Genomic DNA, 23,135 nt, shown 5'->3' with positions numbered 1-23,135 from the left:
GGTGTTGGCCTGTATTTGCCTCAGAATAGAGTCAACCAACATCTGGAATTCTGAAACACCAGTCTTCCACGAGAAAGTCAATCAACTCACGCTTGGACACGTCTCAGGTGTCATTTCAGAATTCAGGTTCAGTTCTGGTGCTATGCTCATCAAACCACTGATCAACCTTAACCGTGCTCTGTGGAGGGAGGCAGTCATCATCAAAGACATCCCTCCAGGCAGGAAAGAAATTCAGCTACATGGGATGATGCACTCAGTAGCAGTAGCACTGATCTTACCTTCTAAGGGAACAAGAGCATACAAACTATCCATCCATTCATTCATTTTCAAACCTCTTTATCCAATACTCAGTCATGGGGCAGCCAGAATCTATCCCGGCAAGCAACAGGTGCAAGGCAGGATATACCCTGGAGGCGACACCAGTGAGCATACAAGTAACGGCAACAGTATTATGGAACTAAGATCTCAGGGCTGTAGAGTTCATTCGGTTGGCAACACAACTACATTCATATGTGGTGAGGATGAGCTCACCATATCATATTTCTTCACCGCCCAGTGGTCCATTGCCAATACTCTTTGCACCACTAGACTCACAAAAGTGCATTGCCAGTCTGATGAGTGCTTTCTGCAATACAGCCCAACTAAAGTATCTTCCTTTGTGGACCATTTTTGATCTCTGCCCTCTACACATGCCCACGTTTGAAATTTAGAGTCAACTGATCTGCAGTTGTTCAGGCATTCTAAATTCATACATGGGAATTACAGTTCACTTTTATCCACTGTTGCCCTGTGCTGATGTCCTTCCCACAGATTGTGATGTTGATATTACTATAAACATTATTGCTCATAAAAAATTAGCAAGTTGAGCTGTCTTGATCACCGAAGCTCCTGCGAAATGTGTCCCAACAGTTTTGTTTCAATATTACAGCTGTCTTGCCTTGCTGTAATGCTAGCCATAATTTTAGTTAACCAGGTCTGTCCGGCATTTTTATACCTCACTCTGAGCATGGTGGGCTGTTATATGTTTAGCTATCGAATGAGTCACACCTGTGTTGAAGCTCTTGTTTTCAATATAAATGGTGACCCTCATTTACCCCAGGTGTTTCCATTTTTTTGTCCATTTGTTGCACTGTATGTTGTAAGTCCTGACTGAACTTAAGATTTCTGCACAGCAGTGCACCTTCAAGCAACAATTTTAACAACAGTGAGGAAAGATGTGAGGAAGATACAAGCAGGGAGAGAAGGGAGAGAAGCCTACCTTTTGAACCTGATAGATCTACACATGTCAGCAGGGAGAACAGGAGAGGGAACAGGAGAAGTGGAACAGAAAAAGAGATGAAAAAGACACGAAAATTACTAATTAGAGCAGATGGAGAAATAGCTTTGACTGTATACAAAACAGAGCATAAAAAAACAAACTTGTCTTTTTTTGTGTGGACAATCTTTTTTTGGAACCAGAATTACAAAAAATGCCAGTCCCAAAGAAATCTTAAATATACCATGTGACCATGTTACTAGGGTAACTAGAATTCTTTTCATTATTCCTCAGGGTTACTTGTGCTGGTGTCCAAACGCAGTATTGTGAATGTCATCAGGGTTTGCCAGTTCCCATGCCTGCTGCCCAGTACTTAATTCCAAAAAATCTTTCTTGTTAAATGTTTCCCACATTAACCTGGAGCTGGTAACTCAATCCACTCTCTACAGATGCTTAAAGTAAAATGGTCTCTATATACTGTTACCTGGAGCAGCCTGCTAAGCCAATCAATAAATTAGACCATCGCAGTCAGAGCAGACTTTGCTAATGACCTCCAGACTGAGACAGAGCATCAAATTGAATTTGAGGTCACAAAAAGCAGAACAGAGTTCATTTCTCACAACTCTGGCGTCAGCTGAATCCAGTAGACATTTTCTAGATAGAAAATACATATGGTGTATTTATTCCTGCTTGGTAATGGCATTCACAAAGGTGCTACAAAAATAAAAAGGAAACAAATCATATCAATCAGTCGGCGTTCCTCTGGACTGTGACAGTGATGTTCAGGCAAAATCCATTTGTACAAGAGCTAGCCATCCCCTGATCCTTCAGCAAACAGACACACACTCCATTCCAAAAAGGGGTCCACTAAAATATAGTCAAACTGTCTCCGCATCTTACTTGATGAGTCTTCTCCTTGCCACATACAGCAATGTCACAAAGGCAGTGTTATTAACGTCTACAGTAGTAGACGCACCATCCTTCCAAAAGCAGGCTCTGAACTCTCCTTGTGCAGGTTCTAACCTGCTTCCTTGTGTATTATTGTCAAGGTGCTTCAATCTCTGTTTCTGTACTTGCTCAGGCTGCTATCTAACAACACCACATTAGTATAAAAACGTACTTTATAAAAAAGACATCTGCATACATTACATTGCCATCAGATGGAAATGTAATGTGAAAATACACAGTACTTTAACGTTAAAAAATGGAACGGAAAGGAGCCATATGCAAAACTACCTCCCATTCTCTGTTTACTTTCTGGAAACCAGCTTGATGTGTTTTAGAACCTATCTGATAAGATGTGTTGTTTGCATGGCAGGGAAGGAAAGCAAACACAGATGAGTACCATACAGCAGACACATGATAGGACACAATGGAAAAATAGAAAACAAAATGGAAAAAAATAAAGCATTCTTTTCAAGTTAAAATAGCACTAGGCCTGTAGAGTACTCACCAAGCATTCTTGTTCAAACAAAAAGAACACTTTTTTTAGTACCTGACTTTCAGTTAGAGAGTCAGTATGTTATGTGTCCTCATTTCTCAACACGGCCTCAGACTGCTTCCCCAGAACCGCTAATCCCTGATTTATCGCTTCATCTGCTGAGCTTCAAACTGACCCAGAATCTACACATCTACTCTTTGCTGTCTGACATGGTAACTGGGATAAAAGTCTTACCTCCTTTACAGTATATTCATTTCTTTATTAAATACTTGGAGGCCGCCCCTCTTTCTCTGACAGTCTCTTTGTGAAAGCACCCCACTGCATTCAGCTGCCTCAGACACTGCCAGCTCTCGGAGCAGAATGCACTCTCACCTTATTACAAATAATGCTGACATTTAGCAGTGTGAAAGAGTGATGTAGCTAACTTCCCTTGCACAAAGCAGTGTCAGAAACTTTGGAGACTAAAAGGGAATTGGAATTTGTTTTTTTCAGGATTTAAAGAACATTACTCCATTGCTTTTACACACAGCAGTAGTATAAACTACTTCAATCTTACAAACTTGATTAACACAGGCCAAGTTTGTGTGCTTCTCATTTTTGAACAAATCTGAAAAGAACACACACTATATGTACCACAAAATGTTTATACAGTAAATTGTAACTGCCCTGCTCACTGCCACTTGATCAACTGTGCAGTGGGGCTGCTGGTGCAGACTGTGGTGGCTAAAGAGGGATCCATCTTCTACATAAAGGGCATTAGGATTTTGATAAATTGTCATGAAAATAAGAAACACAAATGCAAGGAATTATTATTAATAATATGCATTTAATAATAATGTAAGGGTTACAGGCAGTAACTATGTTACTGATGATAAAAAATTTGATGTAACACAAGTTTAGCTCTTTTTAAGTATTAATACTGCTTCTGTCCTTGGTACCAGGGAACAAACAATGAAGCCTCAGAATCTCCAACTAGAAGGTCATTAAGTGAATTGTATTTGACCATAAACAGGTAGTCTGGCTACATTTAGAAAAGTTTACTACTGCTCAATAATTAATCACATCAGATTATATGATCTCCCTCCTTTAAAGGTTTGTGAAAGCACTTGAGAGAAAATGACTATGACCTCACTGTTTGTGGCTGTTGTATGGCCCTTTGTGTCATACGTATTGATGGAGAGATGTATGTGGTTGTGAATCAGACTCAAAGTGCTGTTTCAGGAACATTTCTGAGTACTTGTTCCAAATGGTCAAAAAGTAACAAACACGTTATATTAAAGTACTACCACTTGATGTGAAGGTTTGTACATTTGAGAACCCAGAAGAGTCATGAAGTCAGAAGAAACAGACATGATCCCTGTTTCAACAAGGTTGTGGGTTCAAACCTGAATCCACTGGGGCTGGGGCACCTTTGAATACATATCTTTACCTGGACTGTTTCAGTAAAATACCCTGCTGTATGAAGGGATACAACTTTTTCTTGGGTTTTGTAAAAAGCAGAAGACAAATCAATATGGATTGGCAGGTATCAGTTGTAAACTGCTGGACCACTAGGGGAGCTGTGGGCCTAGCAACTGCTGCAATCTAAAAAACAACAAGCCCTTACAATACAGCTCAACACAACACACAACACAGCCCTTTCACTCACTGGTTGTACAGTAAACTCATAACAGCAGTTCCCTTCAGTGGTTAAGTATTTTTATATAAAAAACATCTGGCATACACATTTTTAAAATTAAATTAAAAGATATGTTTAACCACAAATGCACTCCCTACACTCAGAAAGCATTTATGTTTGAGACATAATACTATGGTGAGCACTAAACTAAAAATACCAGTGCATAATAAATGACTAATGATCATGTTTTTGTACTCTAGAACTCGAAACATTTCACCTCAATGCAGTCTCGCATGAGGTAAACAAGTAAAATCTCCAGTCTTAGTATCTCCTCTCCAAGAAACATTTGCAACAGTACACCTTCAGATGGAGGTTTCAACATTAAATCTAAAAACCTAAACCAACAGAACCAGAAAAGCTGCGTCTTTGGGTGGAATTCAGACTTGATTCCTCAGACACTGTTTTATCCAGCTGGAAGGAGAATAAGTCAATATCCTGACAGAGGGCAGTGTGAAACATCAGGCATGAACAAGGAGTGAGCCTTCCATTAAAGTGTCAGTGGACACTGCCGTCACGTCAGTACCCCCCCTCTTGTGTCGGTACTCGCGATGGCTAGCCCCCCTCCTGCTGTGAGGGGGTCCCCGAGAGGCCAGAGCCTCCGAGGTCTCCCACAGCCACCTGCCAGACATTCTCAGGCCGTCACATCAGCTCACACTAACTAGCTCTGTCATATTGAGGTTAGCGGCACATGTGACTGATGTCTGCTTGAGGATAAAGCCCAGACAGATTCTTGCTGCCTGCGAAGAGAGAGCTGTGAAATGCTGAGACATGCATCATGGCCTGTTTACCCCTCGTCTCCCCCCTCCAAATTTTGTATCCCCTGTCTTTCACAGCACTCATGGCTCTGTGGTTGCTTTCCAGATTTAGGGTTACCAGATTTGTGGAGTGTCACTCCTTTCCAGATACTGCAGGTAACTGGTTTAAGTCTGCTTTCAATTTGCTGGACAGGCATAGGACTAGGAATAAAGCAGGTTCAACAGGAATTGGCACTCAATAATCTGGTTTAGAAATTGGATGAAGGTTTAAAACCACAGAATCTTCAGCTAAAATTGATAACATGCACTGTAATCTGTAGTGCACATTTAGCACAGGGCTTCAGTAGTTCTTAACACAATTAATCTGTTTTTTCTACCGCTGAGCAATCTGCTGAGTCCACGGACTCTCCTTCCTCAAGTTGGCTCTTGCATAGTAAAAAAGAAATTATAACAATCCTTCTTGTGGGTTAAAACACAAGCTAAACAAATCTCTCTTAGTATAGGCCCCTTACCCAAGATGTTCACTGTTGAGTTCCTTAAAAGTGTTGCAGTATTGCATTGCTAGAGATTAGCCTTTGGAAAACATGCAATACCCCGCACTCCGATATGAAGATGTCAAGACATCTGATCTTTTCTTAACATTAATTGTTTCATTTTATTAATTAAATTTCCTGTCCTTAACTTATAGTAACCTGTATGCAGGTCTTTCATATTAATGGAAAAGACATGAGGAGAAAAGTGAGCAAACCTTAATTCCTTACTTTGATCTGCTCATAATGTTAGATAAATACTGTGCATACCCAGTATCATTTCCAGCTGGTTTACACCTCGCATGCATTTCTTGTTGACACTTACTTGGCTCTTAGCAAGGCGTTACAAAGCTAAATTCACAGCCTTTTGGTCTCAGCATTCCGAAGGCAACTACAAAAGTTTCAAAAAAGGTTCAAAACTGCAGCGTGCTAAAAAAGCAACTGCAGAAAAAACGAGGGATGGAAAATGCATTTTTTCACTGCAGCAACTATTTATCTCTCCTTTGCTTATTACAGGCGTCTGAATCCATGACCTCCTCTCCCGTTCTGCACTGTTTTAATGCAGCAGAAAAAAACCGACCAAATCCATGCCTTTGGTGCGGAGATCACTACCGTCTTTTTATAAGAAAAAACAAAAACATGGAGCACACAAGATTATTCCCTTATTTTACCAGATTGGATTTTCTGATGCCTGGCGAGGAGGGATTTTGAAGATACTGATGAGATGCTAGCGTATCTTGAGGTCAGATAAGAAAGTAGAGACCAGCTCACTATATAAGTATCAAATAAAGTAACACTTTTCTGTGTAAAATTAGTATCCTGTTTTCTGCAGAATCTGAAGACCTGTTTTACGGCTCTTTATAATGCTTATTTACTTGCCCGTAGGTCTGATCTTGGCTTTTATCCACATAGTAAGATTAGAGAATTCAGCCCTGACAATGCTGACTGTTTCTCAGGCCGCCACTGAGAGGACAACATTAAGACGGCCCAACAGCCTTTTTCCATTAAATAAATCCTGCTGCATCCTTGAGGAAAACAGCCAACAGCTCCTTTGGGGGGGGGGGGGGGGGATTTATCATGGATTAGGGGATTACATCAGTCTTTCATCAGATACTAGGTATGATGTTACTTTGGCAGAAGCTTACCAAACGCAATGACGGATGTTTACATTGGCTTCTGTCTTCTACTGTCATTGAACCAACTGGCTCACTGACCTGTCTTCCTTTGCTTTCTATATCCTCTTGAATATTTTTCTATTCTTAAAGGATTACAATTTGGATTCTCTGTAGTCTACTGGAAGCAATTTAGTCTTTGTTTAGTCTGCTTTCCTAAAGATAGGCGGGGGAGCAGCATTTTATAGTATAATAATATTATAATAATTATATATTAATTTACCATGTATTCAGTTTTAATAACTTGTATACCGGCTCCCTTTTAACCAATTCCTAATTAATTTCTATAAAAAAAGGACCATAAAATATGTCTCACAGATTTCTAAAGTGGGTTTAAACAACAACATGTTTATGGGTCAGTTACAATTGACTATAATCGAAAAGGAATATAAGCTATACTTATTATTCCTTCAACACGTCAGTTTCTCACTAACGGTTTTCAATGCAGGGAAAGTTAGAAAAGGTCTGAGTAAGTAGAAGTGACGAAGAATGAAAATGGGTACATTTTGCATTTCTGAATCTTCTCTGGTGCACTAGGACTGGCAGAAATGTCTACATATAAAGAAAACACTTCCTCAATAAGACCTGAAAGATTCTGCTGTTCTGGCTTCTACAGCAACAGCCCATGTATTATTGACGTTTAGCACTCTTCTGCCGTTCCTTTTTCTAGTGCAGCATCTTTTTCTAGTGCAGCACAAAATGGCAGTTTTTAAGAAAGAAAACTATCACACAAAAGGAGCATGTTTACCATTTCATAGCGCCTCTAACGTGATCTATTGCTTTTTGAAGTTTTGGTTCAAGAAACATGTCAAATCTGCTGATAAAAAATAACTTCCTCAACAGAGGTCTAAGTTCTGTTGCAGCTCTAGCTCTTAAATACCTTAAACAGACTGTGTACTTGTCATGTACCCTTATTTAGTCATGAAAAATGAAAACATCTTATCAGGTGTAATTATAATAGATTAAAAAAAACATTGCAGATATTTCAGGCATTTTGTCCTTTGATATCTCCAGCATGGCATAAAGGCATTCATTGTTTAAGATACTGCAGAAACATTATTTAAAACAGTCCAATTTATAACCTTGGTTTATGTATAAAAGAGAATACTAATGATCTGGGAATGCAATCAGACTTGTTTAGCACACTCAAAGTGTTTAAAAATTTCAGTCTTCACAGAGTACCGATACACCCAGTCTCTGATTTGTTCTTGTTTTCTATACCAAGTGACATATTCAAATTGAAACTGGGCATGCAAACATTACTGGATCATTACTGAATATTGTACAATATTGCTGTTTTTTACTTTGTAATTAACTTGTTTTGTATAATTATCTTCCGCCTTCACTACAATAAGAGATTTACTCGGGTCAAAGGAATCATGAAACGTGTCATCTGTAGCTGGAAATGCTTTACAGGAACACTTGTGAGCCTGGAAGAAGCACGGGGATAAAGTCAATACCAGTCTCCAGTACCTCTTTCTGTTGTCTCTCCAGCTCCTTCATTCTGATCTCCCGGGCCTCTGCTCTTGCTGCTCGCTTCGCAGCTAGCCTGGCCTCGGCCTAGGGCAGAGAACAATTGGAAATCAATACACCGTAGATCCACAGGGAATCCCATTGCATATCAACATTTAGCATGCTCTTTACAACTGCAAGCATTGCAAACATTTATTTCCAGTTCTTCTTACTTACCAGATTCGCTTTTGTTTCGCCAACAGTGCAAACCTAGCATGGTACTATATATTTTCTGATTAAATCCAGATTTTGCAACATTTCAAGTTTATTTTTTTTAAATAATGCTAGATCCATTGTTTTAGTCTTTGGTATTACATATTTTGCCAATACAGCTTCTTTTTAAAAAAATATGATGATACATCACTTTCTGTTATTAAGCAATAACTCAGAGTACTACAGCTCCACTATACTGAATAATTCTGCATTTCAAGTATGGACCTTTAATTGGCTCCCCGCTTTCCTTGTGAGGCTAAATGGAAGAACAAAAGGTGTTCCACTGTTTCCACTGTTTGAGGAAAGAAAACCCGACAAATGAACAATGGGATTAAAACATTTAATACCATACTGGCATGTATACAAATTTACAAGTCCCAGAACACAGCTGATTTCCTCGGACTTCCATGGAAAGAGGCTGCCAAAGGTCACCCTGGTCAATGCATTTTTAATTGAAAACTCCTGGCCATTGCCGACCTCCACAAGATAATCTACAGAGGCAGACATCCTATCCATGTTAAGGCATAACCTAATGTTTCCTGCACTATTTAGTCCTGCTTGACCCGACTGCTAAATTTCATAAATATGAAGACACACAGCAGCTCTTTAAAGAAGCTTTCAATACATACTGGAATTTATCAGCATTTCTGACCAGACCCAATTTACTCAGTCTCAAGACCACAACAAAGTTGTTGAAAAATATATGTGCCACAGGATATATAGAACAGTAGTTGCCAACCCAGACCCTTGGGGACCTTCTTCTTGTTATTGTTACAGCCATGTTCTCAATCACAGGTTACCTGATTTAAATTGTATATAAAATTGTGTTTAAATTTGTTTTCAGCTTTTAAAACACGGAATGAGATGTATAACTGGTATAAATCCCTTGACCGATATCTGAGTTTCCATGCATGCCTCATTCAAGTGTGTTACCTGAATTTATCAATTAAATGCCGAAGAAAACAAATCTCACGGTGGAAGTGTCTGATAAACTGGCATTTCTTCCCATCTCTCTTCTTCATGAACCGATAACCTATTTACAGCAGTTGAAGAAAGCCTGTTTAAAGTTCAGTTTGCTGAAATTATATGAATACGCTTGGAGTAAGGATCTGTTTAAACCTGTGACTAAATGCAGAACAAGCAGATCAAATAAAGGCGCGAGTCAGCACTGGAGATTCAGAACTCAGTGGAGTTTGGGATTTTGGATCTTCATTTTTTACACCTTCTATTCTGTTACATATTGTAATGCTTACATACACCTTACTGTATTGTAAGAAGACATTTGGAGTTCTGAAAAGTGTCAGTATAGCACATCAGCATGAGGCCCTGCCGAGCATTGTATCTATGAATTTACCAGAGCCTCAGTCAAATGACAAATAAGCACTGTTTGGTAAATTATCTGAACAAATGTATTGTAATTCAATCATGCATCAGGGGAAGAGGCATTTTCAACTTCCTCAAAAAGTACAGCTGCAGGAGTTCCCTTCACTTAATAATAGAGACTCCCCACCTAGTATGCACCCCGTGAGTAAAGTTCTTATCACCCCTGACTTATGCTTCATATTATTCTTCTAGCACAGCATGGTTGAAATACAAGATGTATAACAGCTAAACATTAGTTTACCAATCCAAGAGGTTGAATCTGCAATGGGCTGACTCTGGACTCAATCTGTATTCCATCACATACTTAACAGAGGACCCAGTAATAGTCTAGCATCAGAAGCAAGAATCTTCTCCAGTCCACTTACTGCATACAGTATATAAGGTGTATAAATAAAGCAAGCAAATAAAAACAGAAGTCTCTCCCAGGAAGCAGTTCAGTTTTCTTGATTCCACTTCCAGCACTCACAAAATCAGGCACAAAACCCCTCAGGCCCGATAATGAAATCTGCAAGCACATCCTTTTGCACTACGATAGATTTGAGAGTTTTGAAAGATGTTCACATCGGCCCTCAAACACCTCAGAGATGTGTGTTTATGCACCATGTTAACTCAGCTGTTCTCAAAGCCAGCACCAAGTTTTGCAGACTCAGCAGTTTTTCTTTAATCCTTAATAATGCTTTTCTTCAGTACAGTAGCAACTGAGGCACGAGGTGTATTTCCAGGATTATTTCCAGCTATTTAATGTAAAGTCTTTATCAACAGGTAATAATTAATTAATAAAATGTTATAAGACAAGCTGACTAGCATAGATTTAACAGCACTGAGGTTAAGGTGTGACTTGCCCAAAAGCTTTAGGTAGCATATATTTCTAATATTGTATTACTTCAAACTTGACTTCATATGGTAACAAGATATTCCAGTGCCACGTTTAACCCTACCCTGCCCTATCTCTATGCATAGCAGCTTTAATCTATTACATCACACACGGGGGATTTGACTAAAAATACCAAGTCTTTTCTGATGAGGCCTGCAACAATTTGTGCTGCTAATTGCGTGTTTGTCTCACAGGATATGGGAGTGCTGCAGAGCAAGCAGAGCTCAGCAAGCTACTTTAGGCCCAAAGCCCAGCTAGGATCAGGTGCGCCTCCAGGGATATAAAAATACCATGCCCCTAGCCTCTGTCTGCTGCTCCACCCTGGACTCCCTCCATAACAACATGCAGCAGCACAGTTTACACAGGAGGCATCAAACCAGGAAGGAACAACTTACTCACAGCTTCAGCATTTCAATGGCATTTTCCTTAAAAAGAACTTCAGTTCTCAAGGCTTAAATGAACACTTAAGGAAACAAAAACAATGACCTGTTGCAAAATGGCAAGAATTACAGTATGCCGTTCAGGAAGAAGGGTCACTTTTTCTGTAATGACACCACTGCACACACACTTAACACACAAATGCAGTGCTCCATCACAATAAAGTAACAGATTCAAAGTAGAGAGAGCACTTATGTGATTACACCAAGATCTAAGAAGACTCACCAGGTTTGCAAGCAGTAAAACCTTCCCAAACCCTCCAAATCAAATACAGGCAATTAGCAACACAAAATGTTGCAGAAAAATTACCAACAAAAAAGTATCTGGCAGCCTGGCCTTGTGTATTAAGCAGTGACTGACACGGATGATCACATGCTGTAGAGGGTAGATGACTTGATTTTCACCATTGTGGTGTAATTGTCTTATGGTGTAAATTAGGGTCTAGGACTAATGCAAAACTAAGTTTATTTTATTATCTATTTCCAAGAAATGTAAAAATATAATATCAGGATGATCTTTCCTGGTTACTAAGAACGGGTGCACCAATAAAGACTGAAAATGTCAACAGTGTAGAAGCCCTTAACAGGTTCTGTCCTGCAGGCAGACATGTCAATCATTCAAGAAAAATATTTGTCACATCAGTAGGTAGAAAAGCAAATACAGGTTGCTTTATTTATCTATATTTATTATAATAGGAAGGGACAAATTTGCAGAAACACTGTGTTTAACACGCATATAAAAGCAATTCATGATAAAACTGCAAAATACAAGCTACATAAATAAAAACGTGGAAATCTGATTTACTGATAAGCAATACACTAATCATATTGCTTACTGTAAGGAAATCTTAACACGGTATGCTACAGGCAATTTGCTGCAGCTGATACAATCATCATGATCCTAACCATAAGCATGGAAACGTTTTAACACCTATAGTTATATGCAAAAGTTTGGGCATCCCTGGCCAAATTACATGTTTTGTTGATTTTCTAAGTGAAAAGACATGAACACAACCTCTGCAGCGAACAAACTTAAACTTCATGTATGTCTTCTAATTTTAATGCACAGTTACTATTTATTTGCTGAACAGGTTGAAAAAAATAACAGTAAAGGTGGCATGTACAAAAGTTTGGGCACCCTATCAGTCCGTACTTAGGAACACCAACTTTGGCAGCAATCACAGCCTCCAAACGTTTCTTGTAGCCAGCTAACAGTCTTTCTATTCTTGCTTTAGGAATTTTTCCCCCACTCTTCCTTGCAGAATGCTTCTAGTTCAGAAATATTCTTAGGTCATCTTGCATGCACTGCATGTTTGAGATCTACCCACAGCTTTTCAATAACATTCAAGTCTGGGGACTGTGAAGCCCATTCCAAAACCTTAATCTTTTGTTTCTTGAAGTAGTTCATGGCTGATTTTGAGGTATGCTTTGGATCATTGTCTTCTTGTAATATCCAACCTCTTTTCAGCTTCAGTTTCATCACTGAGTGTGGGACATTAGCTTCCAGGATTTGTTGATACTTAGTAGAATCCACTCTTCCCTCTACCCGCACAATATTTCCTGTGTTGCTGGCTGCCACACAACCCCAAAGCACAATAGATTTACCCCCATGCTTAACAATTGGCAAGGTGTTCTTTTCTTCAGATGCTTCTCCTTTCTTTATCCAAATGTACCTTTGGTGATTGTAGCCAAAGAGTTAAATTTTTACTTTATCAGACCACAGCACTTGGTTCCAAAACGCCTCCAAGTGTTGTGTTGCATGGTTCAGACATTGACGTTTGTGATGAGATCGCAGGTAAGGTTTCCTTCTGATGACTCTTCCATGCAGATCATGTTTGTGCAAGCAACGCTGCACAGTGGACCAGTGCACTAGTACTCCCATTCCAGCTAAACCTTCCTGCAGGTCCTTTGCAGTGATATGGGGGTTTTGCTGTGCATTTCTGACCAGTCTACAAGCAGTTCTATCAGAGATTTCCCTCCGTCTTCCAGATCTTGTCTTGACTTTAACAGTTCCCCTTAACTTCCATTTCTATATGACATTTTGGACAGTGGAAACTGAAAGTTTGAATCGTTTAGATATCTTTTTATTGCCTTTCCCTGCTTTGTAAGAGTCAATTATCTTTATTTTCTGATCCTCAGTCAGCTGCTCAGAGGAGCCCATGGTTGTTAAGTGTAAGCACAACACCCTGGGAGGTTCTAAGAGTCAGAGAATTTATTAAGCTCTGGAATTGTTATCACCTGACTTAGGTTAAGGCCTAACCAGTCAATAAAGTTCTGAAACCTTACAAAAAAATAACACTAGTGGATCAACTGGACTCACATCAACTTTTGCACATGCCACATTTACTGTTTTATTTTTTTCAATCTGTTAAATTAAGCAAATAAATAGTAACTGTGCACTAACATTTGAAAAAATGTTAAGTTTAAGTTTGTTCACTGCAGAGGTTGTGTTAACTTCTTTTCACTTTCCCAAACTTTTGCATATAACTGTATGTTCTTAGTTTACAATTTTATTTGCCCACTCAAACGATAATTACAGAACCTCTGGAAAAAACACAGATGTGTACATTTTTCTAAATCGATCTCCCCCATAGCCCTTTTACCTAGATAACCACTTGTAAAATTATAGCCCTGAACAGAAAACCACTTCCTCACCTGCAGCTGGGCATTCACCGATAGCAAGTCTTCTGCCATTCCTGCAGCGCTGGACACCATTTAAAAATATCCTACTTTAAAAACGGCAAAACATGACGCCTCTCACAGCTGCAAACTCTGCGTACGAGCGGCTATTTACAAAGAGGACTGGTTCTGAAGCACAAACACAAATCACCTTGGCTGTACAACCAGACTTCCTTTTACCTCACTTAAAACAAACACTCACAGCGCAGGAAGACACAGCAAAGCCACTCTTAAACTTCCTTCTCCGATGACAGCACAGAGAGCACCAGCAGGCGAGGTAAATGTTTTGTGCTGGCAAAGGGCAGACCAGGAGGTACACACTACCTGTTGTCACAAAGCTGTACCCTTGCGGATAAAAAGAAAACCAACAGGAGTCCTGGCTTTGCACCTCCCACAGGTATTCATTAAAGAGGAAGTTAATTATTATCACACTTCAATCTTAATTTTAAAGAGACAGGATTTGCTTTTTGTTTCTGTATGTGTTTAGATACCATGGATCCAGACTTAAAACAGCATATAATTAAATATAAAGGTGTTGCAAAAATATTTTATATAGAGAACATTTTTTAAATGGTTACAGCTGCAAATCAAAAGCCATCAATCTGAGCAAATAAGCAAATACAAAAGGCATTTTAGTTTCGTGAACCATTTATTCCTGGCTCTTTTGGGGTCTAAAAGAAGTTTTGTCTATTATGGTTAATGCCTCAATTTACCTTCGGAATCAATAATGTCTTATCTTAAAAAGTTAATAGGCTTAATATACTGTACCTACTCTGATTTTATCAATACACCTAAGCAATGTAACCCAATTTTAATATATACATAGCTGATATGAACTCTAGTCATCTGATATGGCTGTCTTCATGTTTTTACGAAAACTGACATTTAATCTTATTTCATATCATACAGATAAAGGAAGTCTATACCAACTTCACAGTCTCTCCATACCATCTCACCCCTCTCAAGCCATTAGTGGGCAGGATTCTAGAAAAAGGAAAACAATGACGTTCATCTACTCCATGCTCGGCACTAAATCAGCAGTGTTCTGTATTTGTACAAAGATTCAAAATGATATACAGCACACAGCCCTTGAGCACAATGCATGACATCTCTCTACATATTTCCAATACAGTTCATTTTGAATTACACACAAACACAATATTGTATGCTTGTTTCATTCCAAGAAACATTAATGTGTCAAGACTGCCATTAGAGGGCACTGCTTCCTTACAGCTTGCACTCGCTGTAACCAGGGCAAAGGTTCTGTTGTGCTAATGAGACTGGCTACTCTGTGGATGCTGATGCCTATTATTCTTATAAAGCAGGTAGATGGTATTAATCAGCAACACCCTCACTAGCATATACAGTCAACACAGTTATGGAAATAAGCTGCTTCTGATATACTGGCTAAATAAAATAATGTTCTCAAGCACTCAACCTTTCGCCATTCTCTTGCGTTTCCTGAAAACCTTTTCTAGGATGAGGCTCTTTCTACCGACAACTGACCCTCGGATATAGAATATATTGGAGATACAGCACAAATTCTACTAGCCAATCAGAATGAACTGGAAAATCGCAGAGGAGGCAACTGAATGAGCTGACTCATCTACACACTTCAGTTTTCTAAATGAAAGCTCGTACACACAAGGACCACAAAACAGATCCCCCTACCTCACAGACTTACCTCTTTGCAGGTGTTGAAATAAGCTAGTATGTCAGTCACACTCAACATATTTGTCATAGGTCTGGACACCCACACATTGTCTTGCTTCGAATGCCTCACTCCAACAGCTTCAAAAAGAATCTAAAGTGGGCCACAGCAGAAAGACACGAAGCACGAGGCTCCCTTGGCTGCTGAGCTGGCTGCTATTTTTAATGACCTACATGTACTAAATTATATCAATATATTTAAAAGTTACAATACTGCACATTTCACTTTTGAGAACATGGCCTCAAGAGAATGGCGAGTTGTTCTTCAATGCATGCATCCGAAACTTGAAAAAGTGGCGCTGGTTCAAAGTACGCTGCCATATGCAATTAAAGAGGTTCTGGACAACAGGTATTGCAAGAAAGGGGTAATAATGATCCTAAACATGCTGCACGTGTTCAATAAAACATACTGTTTAGTTGCCTTTTTGATATGCGATTCACAATCTTGGGGAGTCAGAAACAATAAGATGCTGTATCCTGATCCAGGGTGGCATGCTGGGATGGAGGTTGGCACTGCTGCCAGGCAGTGCTAGGGCCCCGGGTTCAATTCTGTTTCCCCCGTGTTCATGTGGCTTTCTGCCTGGGGCTTCAGTTTCCTCCACGGTTCTAGATTTAACTGGTAGCTTCGTTTGCTTCTGGGAAAACTGGCCCTAGTGTGAGTGGGTGCATGTCTGCGTCTGTGCCCTGCAACGGACTGGCATCCCTTCCAGGGCCAATCCTGCCTTCCGCCTTTTGCTCGCTGGGATAGACTCCGGCATCCGACTCTGTATTGGATGAATATACAGTCTGATCCAGATGTACCCTGCACCAACACCTTCAGCCCAATGTCCCAAAGTCCAGGCATTAACACAAGGGTCAGGATCATCTACCCGCTGCTGTGGACAGATTCATGAGAATATTTAACTCTAAACAATATTGTGTGCGGTAAAGCAACAATGAGCCTCCTGGTACAGTGTGAAACAATCAACAGGCATTCCTGAAAAAAGATTATACAGAGGATTATACCGGGGTCTGTTTCTTTTACTTTGGAAGGTAAAGCAGATGACAGTTAAGAGAGCAGCAGAATTCTTATCTCCATGAACAGGGACTCTTGCTGAATTCCAGCCTTCCCAGTGCTGGTTAATCTCTCCTTGACTCCAGGGGAGGGTAACGGAGCCCCCCAGGGAGTTTACAAGCCGTTTGCTAATATGTCATATTTTAAGGTTATAAAAAAAATGCCTGTGAGAAAACTGCCTGCAATTTGAGCCAAAAACAGTATGAGGCTTATTAATGTAGATTCTTGGAATCTTGTGGGTTTCTTATTTTTCTTTACTCTTCATACAGTATGCTTTTACAATACAATAAAAGAACATGCTGTGCTACAGAAGTAAAAAAAAAACTTTCTGAGATCCAAAAAGGACCAAAACGTAATAAACACAAAGGCGTCCTCTATATTTAGGAATGTTATAAGAACAGCTCAGGTTTGCACACATTAAGTACTGTATAAGGTGGTTGCATACTGTGAGAGACACCCTAAGTGTGCACAGCTGGATTAAAATATGGAAATGTTAGCACATGTTCTCTCAGGGACAATGCAGTTTATCTGATTCTCATGGTTTTCAGCAGATGCCCCAGATGCCCAGTGCATTGCTGTGAAACAAGGAGAAATATAGCACCTGGGCATGATAACAGGCAGAATGAAACAGTGAGAGCCTTGACTTTTCCCTTTGAAAGTTTGATGCCAGACTTTTTTTAAGAGATCTAAATGGACAGGCACTTAAGATGGTGACAATATGCAGCTCCACCTAGAAAACCCAGAGACCCTGCTCACACAGGGGAACTCAGCAGTAGTTGGGGAAATGGGCCTGTCTCTTTCACAAGTCTGCTTCTTAGAGCTCTCTGCTGCAATTGGCTCATCAGTGACATGGAGGAAACGGGAAGGAAACTGTTTCAGAAGCTCTTAGCTGACACCTCAGTTGCGGTAAACATTTCCAACAGCAAGACACAGCAAAATCATATGTTCTGTTCCTAAACTGCCACAGGTGGGCACTTACTCCTCTGTACTCTACAGAACAACATTAAAGAACAGTGGAAGCTTACATAGCTCACTAAATAACAAGCCATGTGGGCAGGAACCAGTTAGCATGTTTTTACACAGTCCCACCAGACAATAAATGGCAGAGTTTCTATCAAAGAAATATTTTGCACACAAAGTCAGCAACAATTACCAGAATCACAAAATAACACTAGAATACTACCAAGAGAGATTGAACCTAGGCTTTATGTTAAATATTCCAGTTTTTTGGCATGCCCCTGTTCAGATTTTGTTAAGAACACTGCACAGAGACCAGTCTAAATATGAATGAATCAGAGGATGGTGCAAAAGTTTACATTGCAATGTTTTGGTCTAGAGTATGCAGTGAAACCATAAACATAACCTAAACCCAGGCTGTCTTTCTTAAAAGGGAAGTCATATCTGCTACTTAAACCTTTTTAAAATGCCTTTCTCTTCATAAAATATATTTTTACTGGAACTGTTTTTTTTTATTCTTTAAATACTGCCCCATAGTTCATCAGCTTCTTTTCCCCACAAATCACTGCAAGCAATAAAGAATGCAGTGACTGGCAAAGGGACTCTAACTGTATTAGAGCCTTAAAGTCAAAAACAAAATATCCAGATGTTTTCTATTTTTAATACTGGTGTCATGACCTCTCCCTGTCATCCTCTTAAAACACAAAAGAACCAACCATTTGCTTTTAGAAAGCATTACATTACTTTAAGATTCACCATATAGAAAAATGAAGAACAAAAACATATCTACTTTTAAAGTATTTAAAATGTTGTTACCATTTTTGAGTATCCCAAAGTGGTAGCTTGAAGCTGAGATGGAACAGATGTTTGGTTTTGTTTTGTTTTTTTCATTTGGAGTAGCAGTAGCATGGACTGCATTTTTTTCCTGTTTATAAAAAGTTCAGTAGGACAACAGGCATCTCCGAAGAGACACCCTGTGATATATGCAGAGACATTAATCTTCACGGTCTGAGCTGAAGAAGTGAAAGAACCAGAAAGGCAATGCAGGGGAGGTCAGGCCGGACTCTCACTCTTTCAGGTCTTTGAGTAAAAACAGTACTCTGGAAGTCACTGGGATCAGCTGAGGCACACAGACAGGAAATAAGACTAGGAGAAAACAAATACAAAGATGATGTTGTGTTTTTGCACATACAGCATAGTACAAGTATCTACATAAAGAAACGCATATGTAGGCCAAACAGCTCTCCCGTTCATTACATCTCCATCTGCCTATCCTGACCCCATCTCTGAAGTAACTATATTTTAACTATATGACCGCCATAGGTAGAGTACTATAGATTCACGAAATACAGGACAGCACAGCTTAAAATGCGCAGAGATGGTGGCTGCTTTTGACTGGGCAGGCTGCCCACTGCATCAACGTTTGTCCACCACTTGCATTAATATGTCGATTGCTCAATCACAGCCAAGGGGAGAAAAGCTGTCAAGCTCAGTAAAAGCACACCATATTCAGAGGCAGGGGTCGTTTTTGAAAATCACATCAAATCAGGGCAGAGGTCGGTAATACTCTACAAACCTGCAAGGGTGACTGTCTCAGAGATTTCACACCTGCAAACAGAGCATGTGGTGATTTATTTTATTCTTTGCAGCAGAGGAAAAGCATGGTACAGCCACAAAGTGGACATGCAGAGGATGTTTCTCATGCAGAGAAAGGAGTGATGCATGTTCTTTTAATTCCTTAAATCTGTTGTCAAAAACAAATGCAGTTTATGCATATGGAGAAGAAAAAAATTATATTATGTATGAATTAATTTTACATTATGTAAAAATGTGTATCATAAATGTACATTTTTATATGTTCAGGTGGGTAGCTGCGTCAGCATGCATAGGCTGCAAAGGAACAAGTAATAGGTTTATTCCATGCTGAAAAAAAGAAGAGAGAAAAAACACAACGTTTCGGCCGTGGAGCCTTCTTCAAGTGTCAATTTTTATACATTACACTGTTCTTAAAAAGAAAATAGCTGAAAGTCGATCCTAAGACCTAAGTATCCTGTACACAACAACAGGAAAAGGCAATAGCAAACAGAACTGGTGAATGGAGCGGAATAAACATCCTATAAGATGAAAAGTTCTATATAAATTTGTCACCAGGAGGTAAGCTATCCTCATTTCAATTCCATTAGGTGGCTCTTGCTCATATAGCACATTATCAAACTCATAGCCAAAGAAGGGATCTCATGCACACAAAAACTTCTACTTCCATGTGGCATCATACAAATGGATCTCTATTTTCTGAAACGTCAGGGGAGAGCAGATACGCAGTATATTACAACTCTTTTTCAAACCTCTTGACAAGCAGCATCTCCAGAATCAACAGTAATAAACACATCCTCTGTTTTGCCTTTAGTCTGAATTTAGATTTTGAATTTTTGAATTTTGAATTTAGAAATGCCCCCTCAATCACTGTATTTTCAGGGTTTCTACAGTTCCAACCACGAGACACTTGCTTATGACTCTCAGATCCCCTCTGTGGCCCTGTTGGTGTAATTCCAGCACTTACAGTATAGTACTGTACTGCAGCTCTGCATGTGCATAGTAATGACCTCATGCAGTGATTAATGCAACACAGGGTTTCAAGCACTAGTAAAGAACAAATGACACTACTTATGAATCACTGACTATAACCTCGCAAAAAATGACCTGATGTTCTGTTTTGCTTAGACTTGCCCTTCTAAGGAAACGCAGAAGACAGAGCTTGTTCTAAAAGCACTTCCATCAATCAACAATGTGGAAATGAGGAATTTAAAAAAAAATAAAAATCACTCCCTACATCCCAGGCTTTTGATAATGCTTGCCATTTACTTTTTTTCCTATATTTCCTTTTTAGGGCCAAATTTGATATGTTGACATTATCTTTTACCATTTAAAAAATGTGTCTTTTGAGATCAACATTAATCCATTATGACAAAGAAGGAAACCCAGCGTATTTTTCAGTGGAATAAGAAATCTGTGATGTTAACAACTTTCCTGACAGCAACGCAAGAGGTTGAAAACTATTAACCAACTTAACAATAGTTTAAGATCAATTTTTTGAAGTTGGACAAGACATTTTTGAAGAAAAAAAGGATTTGGCAAAGCCAAGTATTAAATGTTAATCATAAACTAGTGGTGGACAGGGCCCCCATTGCTCTAACTTTAGTTACAATAAAAAAATACATTTCTAAAAAACAGAAACATTCTATGGTTCTGACACAACTTTTACTCATGATTAACGGAAGCTTTTATGTGTAGCCATGAATAGTATGCTATTATCGGAGCAAACCACACCTTCCTGTTATTTCACTCCTACAATGAAACACTTTTCATTAGCTTGATCCCTGGTCTCGTTCTCCCTGCTCCACATCCTTCCAGGCCCCTGTGCCTTTCTCCCGAGTCCAGCTGAGCGTGACTGGGCTTCATTTATGAGCAGAGTCTCCCTCCAGCCAATCGGAGGGAGTCACTCACCCTGCGCCGAGGATAAAGGCTGTATAAACAGGAAAAGCAGTTGTGATAACAATCTCGAGAAGCCGTACAACGTCACACCACCCAAGTTCTTTACAGCCTTTTAAGGGATATTTCAGTTTGCTAATTTCAGCAGCAGTCTTGCTCCATTTAATGTTTCTCTCAGTACACGAAGAACTGGCAATTCAAACTTCATCTGTCTGCGTGTCAAAGCTTGTGTGAATCGGTGAATGAAACTGTACAAACTCACTGATAAGCCAGCCCTGCAGAGGAATTTGCGTATCACAGGCATTACTAAAGCTGGTGTTTAAAAGCAGTAAACCAGGACTCAATGGTGGAATGTCTGCCAGAGCTTGTTATTAAAATGTCAAATTAAATAACAGGCCGAAGTGAGGAGTGGCATATTGTACGTCCTACATTAATATATGGAAACTGTAACCTTAAAGTGAAATTCTATCCCAAGATACAAAAACATATTAAAATACATTGAGAGAACAGAGATGGATATGCTAAAAACTGAGCAGACAAACATGGGATTTTTACCCAGTTAATTATATAGTTACTGATAAATATCTCACAGGTCAATTGCATGTTTAAAAAAATCATATGATGGTTTCAATGGTATTACTTTATTTTAGCATTTGCTTTACGGTACACATTACTATCCATTATATTATATCCATTAAGCTATCTACAGCATTAACGTTATTAATGGCGTTATAAATGTTTACTAACACATGTTCATCTTCGGCACTGCCCACTTTTTTGAGCATTTGTTTTGAGTTAGCTACAGAACATACTAAAGAATTACAGTGTAGTTTAAGCTTTATTACAGGTTGGCAGAAATACTATCTATGGCATAACAGCAGTCCAGAAATCTGAATTCAGAAGAACTTGATTAATGAAGTGTAAACGTTTGAATCTGAAGAACAAAGTGACTGGTTTCTGTAGGCCCTGCATTTAGCACAGTAGGAAATGATTTGCAAACACAACTTAGTAGCACCAACTACTGTCTTATGGAAACACTAAGATGTAAAAACGCCAAGCTACCAGCATGTTCTTGAAATATATTCTACATATGGGGGTCAGAGATAAACTCGTGTAGCAAATGTTCATAGGGAAGTCGCATAAACTTCCAAAGTGTCATTTTATGGTCTTTTAAGGAGCACTGGAGGTCTTTGCGGGCCAAGAGAACCCAGTTCAGAAACAACAAAGTTATCAATTATGGTTTAAAAATGTAGCAAATGCAGGCTGCTTTGGTGACCTTGAGAGCATAAATCACCATGTGTTGCTGTGCCAGGAGATAGCACAGCTCAGCCTGAGGCCATTAGTGTCCGATTAAGAGGGCACACATCTGAGCAGCTCTGCTCCTGCACAGCGCACAGGGAAGCACAGACTAATCCTCTTTACCCATTACTATTCGGCAGCAAAGTTTCTGTTGCCTCCAAGTATTTACTTCTTTCTGGCCCGACTGCATCAGGCATAACTCTCTGAAACCTCATCAGGGTGCTGAATTCACCCTGTGGTGACAGCAGGGTAAGACAAAATAGCTAAAATCACAGCAAGTGATGGGGTGAGGAGACAATGAGACAAAACCAAGTTTGTTTTTAAAAAAAAATTATATACCTCTGCCAAATATTTTCCAAGCCTTTCTTCAAGGTCAACAAGTCCAAGAATGTATAAATGTAGCAGTGTGAAGAAAAATTGGGATTTTTAACATGCTGATACTGTATATCAAAAGAACTACAGAGATATAAAATGTCTGTGAGGTCCTGTTGTTTGCTATATTGGCTTATATTGGCTTTTTCCTTATTGAGGACAAATATTCACATTCCAACCCCTGCCATGAAGAGACAGGAATTAAATGAGGGTGGCAAGAAAGGGTTTTCCATCATCTATTAAATGTTAAAAATAAACAAATACAAAACACTATTTTGTATTCAATCTACTGTATGTAATACACAGCACCAACAAAAAAATCTAG

At 39.3% G+C, this 23,135-nt stretch overlaps 1 protein-coding gene across 28 annotated transcripts in view; it reads right to left on the bottom strand.

The window, feature by feature from the left end:
• lrrfip1a (leucine rich repeat (in FLII) interacting protein 1a) overlaps window positions 1-23,135 on the bottom strand; it is a 68,692-nt gene that overhangs the window by 33,581 nt on the left and 11,976 nt on the right. For 19 of the 28 annotated variants that reach the window (XM_069196755.1, XM_069196770.1, XM_069196754.1 and 16 more), the window contains exons 3-4: window positions 8,305-8,391; window positions 1,259-1,276 (exon numbers count right to left, since the gene is read on the bottom strand). In XM_069196755.1, the coding sequence (XP_069052856.1) occupies window positions 1,259-1,276; window positions 8,305-8,391 (105 nt within the window). Of the gene's footprint in view, window positions 1-1,258; window positions 1,277-8,304; window positions 8,392-13,905; window positions 14,120-15,613; window positions 15,723-23,135 lie in introns of those variants that run through there. The other 9 variants (XM_069196756.1, XM_069196766.1, XM_069196768.1 and 6 more) reach the window with 3 other exon arrangements.

This window comes from Lepisosteus oculatus, chromosome 12, assembly GCF_040954835.1.
Source record: "Lepisosteus oculatus isolate fLepOcu1 chromosome 12, fLepOcu1.hap2, whole genome shotgun sequence".
NCBI lineage: Eukaryota > Metazoa > Chordata > Actinopteri > Semionotiformes > Lepisosteidae > Lepisosteus > Lepisosteus oculatus.
The sequence above is the reverse complement of the archived record's forward strand: the minus strand, read 5'-3'. Positions and strand labels throughout refer to the sequence as shown.